Below are 12,500 nucleotides of genomic sequence, written 5' to 3' on the forward strand. Positions count from 1 at the left end.
AGCGTTATATCCCGAGCACGGAGACACTAACCCAGCGTTATATCCCGAGCACAGAGACACTAACCCAGCGTTATATCCCGAGCACGGAGCCCCTAACCCAGCGTTATATCCCGAGCACGGAGACACTAACCCAGCGTTATATCCCGAGCACGGAGACACTAACCCAGCGTTATATCCCGAGCACAGAGACACTAACCCAGCGTTATATCCCGAGCACGGAGACACTAACCCAGCGTTATATCCCGAGCACAGAGATACTAACCCAGCGTTATATCCCGAGCACAGAGACACTAACCCAGCGTTATATCCAGAGCACGGAGACACTAACCCAGCGTTATATCCCGAGCACAGAGACACTAACCCAGCGTTATACCCCGAGCACGGAGACACTAACCCAGCGTTATATCCCGAGCACAGAGACACTAACCCAGCGTTATATCCCGAGCACAGAGACACTAACCCAGCGTCATATCCCGAGCACAGAGACACTAACCCAGCGTTATATCCCGAGCACAGAGACACTAACCCAGCGTTATATCCCCAGCACAGACACTAACCCAGCGTTATATCCCGAGCACAGAGCCCCTAACCCAGCGTTATATCCCGAGCACAGAGCCCCTAACCCAGCGTTATATCCCGAGCACAGAGACACTAACCCAGCGTTATATCCCGAGCAGAGACACTAACCCAGCGTTATATCCCGAGCACAGAGACACTAACCCAGCGTTATATCCCGAGCACAGAGACACTAACCCAGCGTTATATCCCGAGCACGGAGACCCTAACCCAGCGTTATATCCCGAGCACGGAGACACTAACCCAGCGTTATATCCCGAGCACAGAGACACTAACCCAGCGTTATATCCCGAGCACGGAGACACTAACCCAGCGTTATATCCCGAGCACGGAGACACTAACCCAGCGTTATATCCCGAGCACGGAGACCCTAACCCAGCGTTATATCCCGAGCACGGAGACACTAACCCAGTGTTATATCCCGAGCACAGAGACACCAACCCAGCGTTATATCCCGAGCACAGAGACACCAACCCAGCGTTATATCCCGAGCACAGAGACACTAACCCAGCGTTATATCCCGAGCACGGAGACCCTAACCCAGCATTATATCCCGAGCACAGACACTCTAACCCAGCGTTATATCCCGAGCACAGAGCCCCATACCCAGCGTTATATCCCGAGCACGGAGACACTAACCCAGCGTTATATCCCGAGCACAGAGACACCAACCCAGCGTTATATCCCGAGCACAGAGACACTAACCCAGCGTTATATCCCGAGCACAGAGCCCCTAACCCAGCGTTATATCCCGAGCACAGAGACACTAACCCAGCGTTATATCCCGAGCACGGAGACACTAACCCAGCGTTATATCCCGAGCACGGAGACACTAACCCAGCGTTATATCCCGAGCACGGAGACACTAACCCAGCGTTATATCCCGAGCACAGAGACACTAACCCAGCATTATATCCCGAGCACAGAGACACTAACCCAGCGTTATATCCCGAGCACAGAGACACTAACCCAGCGTTATATCCCGAGCACAGAGACACTAACCCAGCGTTATATCCCGAGCACGGAGACACTAACCCAGCGTTATATCCCGAGCACAGAGACACTAACCCAGCGTTATATCCCGAGCACAGAGACACTAACCCAGCGTTATATCCTGAGCACGGAGACACTAACCCAGCGTTATATCCCGAGCACAGAGACACTAACCCAGCGTTATATCCCGAGCACGGAGCCCCTAACCCAGCGTTATATCCCGAGCACAGAGACACTAACCCAGCGTTATATCCCGAGCACAGAGACACTAACCCAGCGTTATATCCCGAGCACAGAGACACTAACCCAGCGTTATATCCCGAGCACGGAGACACTAACCCAGCGTTATATCCCGAGCACGGAGACACTAACCCAGCGTTATATCCCGAGCACGGAGACACTAACCCAGCGTTATATCCCGAGCACGGAGACACCAACCCAGCGTTATATCCCGAGCACGGAGACCCTAACCCAGCGTTATATCCCGAGCACGGAGACACTAACCCAGCGTTATATCCCGAGCACAGAGACACCAACCCAGCGTTATATCCCGAGCACGGAGACCCTAACCCAGCGTTATATCCCGAGCACGGAGACACTAACCCAGTGTTATATCCCGAGCACAGAGACCCTAACCCAGCATTATATCCCGAGCACAGAGACACTAACCTAGCGTTATATCCCGAGCACAGAGACACTAACCCAGCGTTATATCCCGAGCATGGAGACACTAACCCAGCGTTATATCCCGAGCACGGAGACCCTAACCCAGCATTATATCCCGAGCACAGAGACACTAACCCAGCGTTATATCCCGAGCACAGAGACACTAACCCAGCGTTATATCCCGAGCACAGAGACACTAACCCAGCGTTATATCCCGAGCACAGAGACACTAACCCAGCGTTATATCCCGAGCATGGAGACACTAACCCAGCGTTATATCCCGAGCACAGAGACCCTAACCCAGCATTATATCCCGAGCACAGAGACACTAACCCAGCGTTATATCCCGAGCACAGAGACACTAACCCAGCGTTATATCCCGAGCACGGAGACACTAACCCAGCGTTATATCCCGAGCACGGAGACACTAACCCAGCGTTATATCCCGAGCACGGAGCTCCTAACCCAGCGTTATATCCCGAGCACAGAGACACTAACCCAGCGTTATATCCCGAGCACAGAGACACTAACCCAGCGTTATATCCCGAGCACAGAGACACTAACCCAGCGTTATATCCCGAGCACGGAGACACTAACCCAGCGTTATATCCCGAGCACAGAGACATTAACCCAGCGTTATATCCCGAGCACGGAGACACTAACCCAGCGTTATATCCCGAGCACAGAGACACTAACCCAGCGTTATATCTCGAGCACGGAGACACTAACCCAGCGTTATATCCCGAGCACAGAGACACTAACCTAGCGTTATATCCCGAGCACAGAGACACTAACCTAGCGTTATATCCCGAGCACGGAGACACTAACCTAGCGTTATATCCCGAGCACAGAGACACTAACCCAGCAATATATCCCGAGCACAGAGATACTAACCCAGCGTTATATCCCGAGCACAGAGATACTAACCCAGCGTTATATCCCGAGCACAGAGACACTAACCCAGCGATATATCCCGAGCACAGAGACACTAACCCAGCGTTATATCCCGAGCACAGAGACACTAACCCAGCGATATATCCCGAGCACAGAGACACTAACCCAGCGTTATATCCCGAGCACAGAGACACTAACCCAGCGTTATATCCCGAGCACAGAGATACTAACCCAGCGTTATATCCCGAGCACAGAGACACTAACCTAGCGTTATATCCCGAGCACAGAGACACTAACCTAGCGTTATATCCCGAGCACAGAGATACTAACCTAGCGTTATATCCCGAGCACAGAGATACTAACCCAGCGTTATATCCCGAGCACAGAGACACTAACCTAGCGTTATATCCCGAGCACAGAGACACTAACCCAGCGTTATATTCCGAGCACAGAGACACTAACCCAGCATTATATCCCGAGCACAGAGACACTAACCCAGCGTTATATCCCGAGTACAGAGACACTAACCCAGCGTTATATCCCGAGCACAGAGACACTAACCCAGCGTTATATCCCGAGCACGGAGACACTAACCCAGCGTTATATCCCGAGCACGGAGACACTAACCCAGCGTTATATCCCGAGCACGGAGACCATAACCCAGCGTTATATCCCCAGCACGGAGACACTAACCCAGCGTTATATCCCGAGCACAGAGATACTAACCCAGCGTTATATCCCGAGCACAGAGACACTAACCCAGCGTTATATCCCGAGCACAGAGACATTAACCCAGCGTTATATCCCGAGCACAGAGACACTAACCCAGCGTTATATCCCGAGCACAGAGACACTAACCCAGCGTTATATCCCGAGCACAGAGCCCCTAACCCAGCGTTATATCCCGAGCACGGAGACACTAACCCAGCTTTATATCCCAAGCACAGAGACACTAACCCAGCGTTATATCCCGAGCACAGAGACACTAACCCAGCATTATATCCCGAGCACAGAGACACTAACCCAGCGTTATATCCCGAGCACAGAGATACTAACCCAGCGTTATATCCCGAGCACAGAGACACTAACCCAGCGTTATATCCCGAGCACAGAGACACTAACCCAGCGTTATATCCCGAGCACAGAGACACTAACCCAGCGTTATATCCCGAGCACAGAGACACTAACCCAGCATTATATGCCGAGCACAGAGACACTAACCCAGCGTTATATCCCGAGCACAGAGACACTAACCCAGCGTTATATCCCGAGCACAGAGACACTAACCCAGCGTTATATCCCGAGCACGGAGACACTAACCCAGCGTTATATCCCGAGCACAGAGACACTAACCCAGCGTTATATCCCGAGCACGGAGACACTAACCCAGCGTTATATCCCGAACACAGAGACACTAACCCAGCATTATATCCCGAGCACAGAGACACTAACCCAGCGTTATATCCCGAGCATGGAGACACTAACCCAGCGTTATATCCCGAACACAGAGACACTAACCCAGCATTATATCCCGAGCACAGAGACACTAACCCAGCGTTATATCCCGAGCACAGAGCCCCTAACCCAGCGTTATATCCCGATCTCGGAGACACTAACCCAGCGTTATATCCCGATCTCGGAGACACTAACCCAGCGTTATATCCCGAGCACGGAGACACTAACCCAGCGTTATATCCCGAGCACAGAGACTTGTGTGTCATTTCCCAGAATCCCTTGCTGTAGTGGAAGCACTGTATGCTAGCTGAATGGCAAAAAGCAGGGTTGCATAACTGTCTAAGACATGTGAATATTTTTTATATATAGATATATATCCAACAAAGAATATCACTTGTGAGCACATTCACATGTCTTAGGCCTCGGGCATAGACACTTTGCCCGTGCGGAGGCGTGCTGAGGCTCAGGGAAAGCGGTGCTTTCCCTGGCCTTAGAGCGCGCGCCGTCCGTGGGCGTGTCTGGGAGCGGGCCAATGACGTCACGGAGCTGGTTCGCCCTCATTGGGCGAACCGCGCACGTGACCGGCCCTGCGCTCCGGCGAGCAGCAAATCTAAAATTTAGGTAAGACGCACTCTTCTGCAAGCGTGCGGAAGCGTGCGCGAGCCCCTGCTAAAGCCGCTCAGTGCTGAGTGTGAGCGCGCCTCAGCACGGGTCAGCAAAGGCTGATCCTACTATGTCCCAGGCCTTAGACCGGTCTGCAACCCCGCCTTTCACCATTATCACCCAGCATACAGTGCTTCCACTGCAGCAAGGGATTCTGGGAAGTGACATGCAAATGGACACGTGTGTCAACTTTTGCCTGAAATCCAGATTGACCCTCGTTTGCTTAAGGTCACGACCTCCGTGCAGCGCGTACAAAGGCGCGAAGAAAAGCCTTTACTTGTGGGGGGGGGGGAAGCGAGCTACGGAAGCAACCGCCGTAAGTCCAAATCAGAAAGAACCCCCTCCCGCCCCTCCCGCCAAACGCAACAGGAACTTACCGGTAAGGGTAAGGGGTTAGATAAGGAATGTTGCGGTGAGGATCGGGCGACCGGCGGCACGCTTCTGCCAGGACTTGTCCCCGGACCACTTCCCCCGGCAAACTACGCACGCACAGAAATAAGATAAGAAGGCACGGTGTTTAGGTGCGAGAGCCGCAGGCGAGGAGACCGCCGGCGAATGGGTTTGCACAACCGGTGAAAACGTTTATTTTATCCTCGGAACACAGCGCCTTCCTTTCCCTACATTTAAAGTCATCGGGCACGGCTCAAATTAGGTCAATATTTAATATTTCACCTCGAAGAGGCTTAAATCACAGGGAGGTCCGCTGCTGGACATCGCGGCCGATCCAGCGTCAACGGTCACCAACGTCAATGCGGGATCCCGTGCGTTATGCAGCGCTCAAACTAAATGACTGGGATAATCACCGAAGGCCCGACGCGTTTTGCTGCACTTCCAGCTGTTGGGTGATTTGTTAGTAGCTCTCAACTCCCCAATCAAGCAGGCGGTTGATGCGCGCGCCGCTAAAGGTTAACATTTTGCCACTGGGGGCCCCGTCACGAAACCTGCCTGGCAACACCGATTCAACAAAAAGGACGACCAGACCAGATTTACACGGGTAACACGTTATTACGACGGCTAGGTCACGTGACCAGTTCGCCCAATGAGAGAGAACCAGCTCCGTGATGTCACAGCCGCGCCCCCCGACACGCCTCCCCGCCGCCTCTGCCTGCAGGACTTCTCCCGTGCTGCCCCCTCTCTCTGGAATTCCCGACCGCGCACCATCAGACTCTCCCCCAGCACCGCACCATCAGACTCTCCCCCAGCACCGCACCATCAGACTCTCCCCCAGCACCGCACCATCAGACTCTCCCCCAGCACCGCACCATCAGACTCTCCCCCAGCACCGCACCATCAGACTCTCCCCCAGCACCGCACCATCAGACTCTCCCCCAGCACCGCACCATCAGACTCTCCCCCAGCACCGCACCATCAGACTCTCCCCCAGCACCGCACCATCAGACTCTCCCCCAGCACCGCACCATCAGACTCTCCCTCAGCACCGCACCATCAGACTCTACCCCAGCACCGCACCATCAGACTCTACCCCAGCACCGCACCATCAGACTCTCCCCCAGCACCGCACCATCAGACTCTCCCCCAGCACCGCACCATCAGACTCTCCCCCAGCACCGCACCATCAGACTCTCCCCCAGCACCGCACCATCAGACTCTCCCCCAGCACCGCACCATCAGACTCTCCCCCAGCACCGCACCATCACTCTCCCCCAGCACCGCACCATCAGACTCTCCCCCAGCACCGCACCATCAGACTCTCCCCCAGCACCGCACCATCAGACTCTCCCCCAGCACCGCGCCATCACTCTCCCCCAGCACCGCACCATCAGACTCTCCCCCAGCACCGCACCATCAGACTCTCCCCCAGCACCGCACCATCAGACTCTCCCCCAGCACCGCACCATCAGACTCTCCCCCAGCACCGCACCATCAGACTCTCCCCCAGCACCGCACCATCAGACTCTCCCCCAGCACCGCACCATCAGACTCTCCCCCAGCACCGCACCATCAAACTCTCCCCCAGCACCGCACCATCAGACTCTCCCCCAGCACCGCACCATCAGACTCTCCCCCAGCACCGCACCATCAGACTCTCCCCCAGCACCGCACCATCAGACTCTCCCCCAGCTTACAGATGTTTATGAGCTACCTGGAAACTCACCTTTTCATGAAAGCCTATCTGGCATACCCCTAACATCCAACTCTCTCCCCCTCCCTCCAACACCATTGAGATCAACTGTGCGGCTGGACCAGTCCCCAGGCTATGTAACACCCCTAACATCCACACCCCCAAACCTTAATGTGACAAACTGTGCGACTGCACCAATCCCCACGCTATGTTACACCCCCTAACATCCACACCCCCAAACCTTAATGGAACCCGCTGTGCGGCTGCACCAGTCCCCACGCTATGTAACACCCCCTAACATCCGCACCCCCAAACCTTAATGGGATCAGCTGTGCGGCTGCACCAATCCCCACGCTATGTAACACCCCCTAACATCAGCACCCCCAAACCTTAATGGGATCAGCTGTGCGGCTGCACCAATCCCCACGCTATGTAACACCCCCTAATATCCGCACCCCCAAACCTTAAAGGGATCAGCTGTGCGGCTGGACAGTCCCCACACTATTTAACACCTCCTAACATCCACACCCCCAAACCTTAATGGGACCAGCTGTGCGGCTGCACCAATCCCCACGCTATGTAACACCCCCTAATATCCGCACCCCCAAACCTTAATGGGACCAGCTGTGCGGCTGGACCAGTCCCCACGCTATGTAATACCCCCTAACATCCACACCCCCAAACCTTAATGGCACCAGCTGTGCGGCTGGACAGTCCCCACACTATGTAACACCCCCTAACACCCTCACCCTCAAACCTTAATGGGATCAGCTGTGCGGCTGCACCAGTCCCCACTCTATGAAACACCCCCTAACATCCGCACCCCCAAACCTTGATGGGATCAGCTGTGCGGCTGCACCAGTCCCCACGCTATGTAACACCCCCTAACATCCTCAAACCTTAATGGGAGCAGCTGTGCGGCTGCACCAATCCCCGCGCTATGTAACACCCCCTAACATCCTCACCCCAAACCTTAATGGGACCAGCTGTGCGGCTGCACCAGTCCCCATGCTATGTAACACCCCCTAATATCCTCACCCCCAAACCTTAATGGGACCAGCTGTGCGGCTGCACCAATCCCCACGCTATGTAACTCCCCCTAACATCCGCACCCTCAAACCTTAATGGGAGCAGCTGTGCGGCTGCACCAATCCCCGCGCTATGTAACACCCCCTAACATCCTCACCCCAAACCTTAATGGGACCAGCTGTGCGGCTGCACCAGTCCCCATGCTATGTAACACCCCCTAATATCCTCACCCCCAAACCTTAATGGGACCAGCTGTGCGGCTGCACCAATCCCCACGCTATGTAACTCCCCCTAACATCCGCACCCCCAAACCTTAATGGGATCAGCTGTGCGGCTGCACCAGTCCCCACGCTATGTAACACCCCCTAACATCCTCACCCCAAACCTTAATGGGATCAGCTGTGCTGCTGGACCATACTCCATCCTGATGTATACTCCGACCAACAACGAGCAGCCACTTTTCCCTTCTTGTTTCAACATTGTCCCCCATTCCCTCTAGAGTGTGAGCTCTCCGGACCAGGGCCCACACTACCCCTCTGTATCCGTTTGTCCTGATTTCTAGATAACTCCTGCTTATGTAATGATGAAGTCTCTGTAGCGCCCCCTTGGTACCGCGCTGGGGAATGCGCTGGCTCTTTACAAACAGACAATGATAACGACGATAAATATAACACACTGACATCTTTACATGGGACGGATAATTGTTTGCTAAAAAAAAAAGCGTTCCTCGTGGAAATCGGGGTCAAATTATTTGACATGTACAATAAGGCTCATCCCTCTCGCTGGCGGCCATTTTGTCCCCCCTTATTTTGAGCTAAACAATGACTGCTAAAGCAGACATATATGATTCGGGTTTTATGTAAACGTTTCTGAACGTTATAACCGGGGCCGCTTAGATATTCTTTTGATGGCATTAATACATTTATTTTCCGTGTGGATGGACTGTACATTTTAAGACTGCTCTTACCTCAAAATAATCACTAATTTTATGTCCTCGAGGAGTGTTCTTCCCTGGGGAAAACAGAGAAAATAACCCTGAGCTTGTCACATTTACTCTGCACGGACTGAACATATCAAATAAACAAACAACTTGCCGTGAGTTTAACGAAGGAAAGGAAAGTTTTTAAAAATAATAATAATAATCTGATTTGTCTGAAATCAAATCTTGTCACATTTTATCCTGCCATGCCAGGGGCGGCCAACTCCAGTCCTCAAGGGTCACAGCAGGCCAGGATAGCCCTGCTTCAGCATAAGTGGCTCAATCGAAGACAGCACCACCTGCGCTGAAGCCGGGACTGATTGAGCCACCTGCGCTGAAGCTGGGATCTTCTGAAAACCTGACCTGGTGGCCTGTGAGGACTGGAGTTGGGGACTAGCCTTGTGCTAGGCCGTCACCAAACGCTACAAAGAAATACCCGGGACCCAAGCCCTCGACTTAAACAGATTTCGGATACACCCCCCCCCCCCCCCCCCAGAACGGACAGGTGAAGAGCACGGCTGCCCCGAGCGGGGAACCCGTCTGTTACCTTGGCTGGTTTCGTAGGGTTCGGCTTTCCTCTTGCGAGTCCGCTGATCATTCTGTTTCTTCTCCGGAGTCTGCTGAAGAAAGACCTTTTAAAACCATACGCAGAGGTGTGCGCTGCTGTCCTTGTGTAACGGGGCGAGAGGAGCGGGCGAGAGAAGACAATCCTGCGATGCATCGGAGGCGTCAGAAAGCGCAGAAAATAGCCGTTTGGGAATGTGCGCTCGGACGGATCTGTGATGTGGGAGTCGCAGACGGACGCGCTTTCTATGGTCGCTGCCGCAGTGTTAAAGCAAAGAACTTACGTAGTTACATAGATGAGGTTGAAAAAAGACGTGCGTCCATAAAGTCCAACCTATGCTAAATGTAGACGACAGATACTTTATCCTATATCTATACTTACTTGTTGATCTAGAGGAAGGCAAACACACAACCCCAGTGTCATATCATCCAATGATATCTCATAAAGGGGAAAATTAATTCCTTCCTGACTCCAAGAATGGCAAACAGATTTCTCCCTGGGTCACCGTCCCTCCCATGTTACTTATTAGGTATATCCCTGTATACCTTTCCTGTCTAACAAGGTATCCAACCTTTCCTTACACACATCTCCTGTATCTGCCCTCACAGACTCCATGGGGAATGAATCCCACACTGTAACTGCCCTTACTGTAAAGATCCCTTTCCTTACACATATCTCCTGTATCTGCCCTCACAGACTCCATGGGGAATGTGTCCCGCACTGTAACTGCCCTTACTGTAAAGATCCCTTTCCTTACACATATCTCCTGTATCTGCCCTCACCGTCTCCATGGGGAATGAGTCCCGCGCTGTAACTGCCCTTACTGTAAAGATCCCTTTCCTTACACATATCTCCTGTATCTGCCCTCACAGTCTCCATGGGGAATGTGTCCCGCACTGTAACTGCCCTTACTGTAAAGATCCCTTTCCTTACACATATCTCCTGTATCTGCCCTCACAGTCTCCATGGGGAATGAGTCCCGCACTGTAACTGCCCTTACTGTAAAGATCCCTTTCCTTACACATATCTCCTGTATCTGCCCTCACCGTCTCCATGGCGGGAATGAATCCCGCACTGTAACTGCCCTTACTGTAAAGATCCCTTTCCTTACACATATCTCCTTTATCTGCCCTCACCGTCTCCATAGGGAATGAGTCCCGCACTGTAACTGCCCTTACTGTAAAGATCCCTTTCCTTACACATATCTCCTGTATCTGTCCTCACAGCCTCCATGGGGAATGAATCCTGCACTGTAACTGCCCTTACTGTAAAGATCCCTTTCCTCACACATATCTCCTGTATCTGCCCTCACAGTCTCCATGGGGAATGAATCCCGCACTGTAACTGCCCTTACTGTAAAGATCCCTTTCCTTACACATATCCCTGTATCTGCCCTCACCGTCTCCATGGGGAATGAATCCCACACTGTAACTGCCCTTACTGTAAAGATCCCTTTCCTTTGTTACTGGTGAAATCTCCTTCCTCCCACCTGAAGGGATGCCCTGAGTCCTTAGTACTGCCCGTGGGATGAATAGTTCATTCGAAAGCTCCTTGTAATGCCCCCGAATATATTTGTATATAGTTATCATATCCCCTCTTAGACGCCTCTTTTCTAATGTAAATAAATCTAATTTAGCTAGCCTTTCCTCATAAGTTAGAATGTCCATCCCCTTTATTCATTTGGTGGCTCTTCTCTGCACTCTCTCTAGTTCCAGAATGTCTTTTCTAAAGAGTGGTGCCCAAAATTGTACTCCATACTCAAGGTGTGTCTTGTAAAGGGGCATAAATATGTTTACTTCCTTTCCATCATTGCCCGTTTGATGCAAGATAAGATCTTGTTTGCCTTTGCAGCTACTGCATGACATTGGGCACTATTGCTAAGCCTGCTGTCTACAAGCACTCCTAAATCCTTCTCCATCAAGGATTCCCCAATTATCCCCATTTAATTTGTAAGTCGCCTTTTTATTCTTGCATCCCAAATGCATAACCTTACATGTATCTGTATTAAACCTCATCTGCCATTTACCTGCCCACGTTTCCAGTCTCTCCAAGTCCTTCTGGAGAGAAATAACATCCTGCTCTGATTCTATTACCTTACACAATTTAGTATCATCAGCAAAGATGGAGACTTTGCTCTCGATCCCAACCTCAAGGTCATTAATAAACAAGTTAAGAAGCAGGGGTCCCAGTACCGTTCCCTGAGGTACTCCACTCACAACTTTAGCCCAACCTGAAAAAGTTCCATTTATGACAACCCTCTGTTGTCTGTCCTTCAACCAGTTTTCAATCCAGGTGCATATATTATTAGCGAGTCCAATTTTCTTTATTTTGTACACCAACCTCGTGTGAAACCGTATCAAAAGCCTTTGCAAAATCTAAGTAGACGACATCAACTGCATTACCCTGGTCTAAATACCTACTTACCTCCTCAAGAAACAAATAAGGTTAGTTTGGCAAGATCTATCCTACATAAATCCATGCTGACTATTACTAATAATTTTGTTTTCCATTAGGTATTCCTGAATATTATCCCGTATTAAACCTTCAAGTAGCTTCCCCACTATTGAAGTCAGGCTACAGGTCTGTAATTCCCTGGT

The 12,500-nt window shown here is 51.9% G+C and overlaps 1 protein-coding gene across 1 annotated transcript in view; it reads right to left on the reverse strand.

Annotated features, from left to right (window-relative positions):
* The window catches only part of LOC142485329 (serine/threonine-protein kinase tousled-like 2), a gene marked incomplete at its 3' end in the record, with an annotated part of 69,683 nt that overhangs the window by 27,515 nt on the left and 29,668 nt on the right, over positions 1-12,500 (reverse strand). The window contains 3 exon segments of the mRNA XM_075584382.1: positions 5,625-5,726; positions 9,327-9,370; positions 9,886-9,955. Coding sequence (XP_075440497.1) covers positions 5,625-5,726; positions 9,327-9,370; positions 9,886-9,955 — 216 coding nt within the window.

Source organism: Ascaphus truei, unplaced genomic scaffold (genome assembly GCF_040206685.1).
Source record: "Ascaphus truei isolate aAscTru1 unplaced genomic scaffold, aAscTru1.hap1 HAP1_SCAFFOLD_559, whole genome shotgun sequence".
Taxonomy (NCBI): domain Eukaryota; kingdom Metazoa; phylum Chordata; class Amphibia; order Anura; family Ascaphidae; genus Ascaphus; species Ascaphus truei.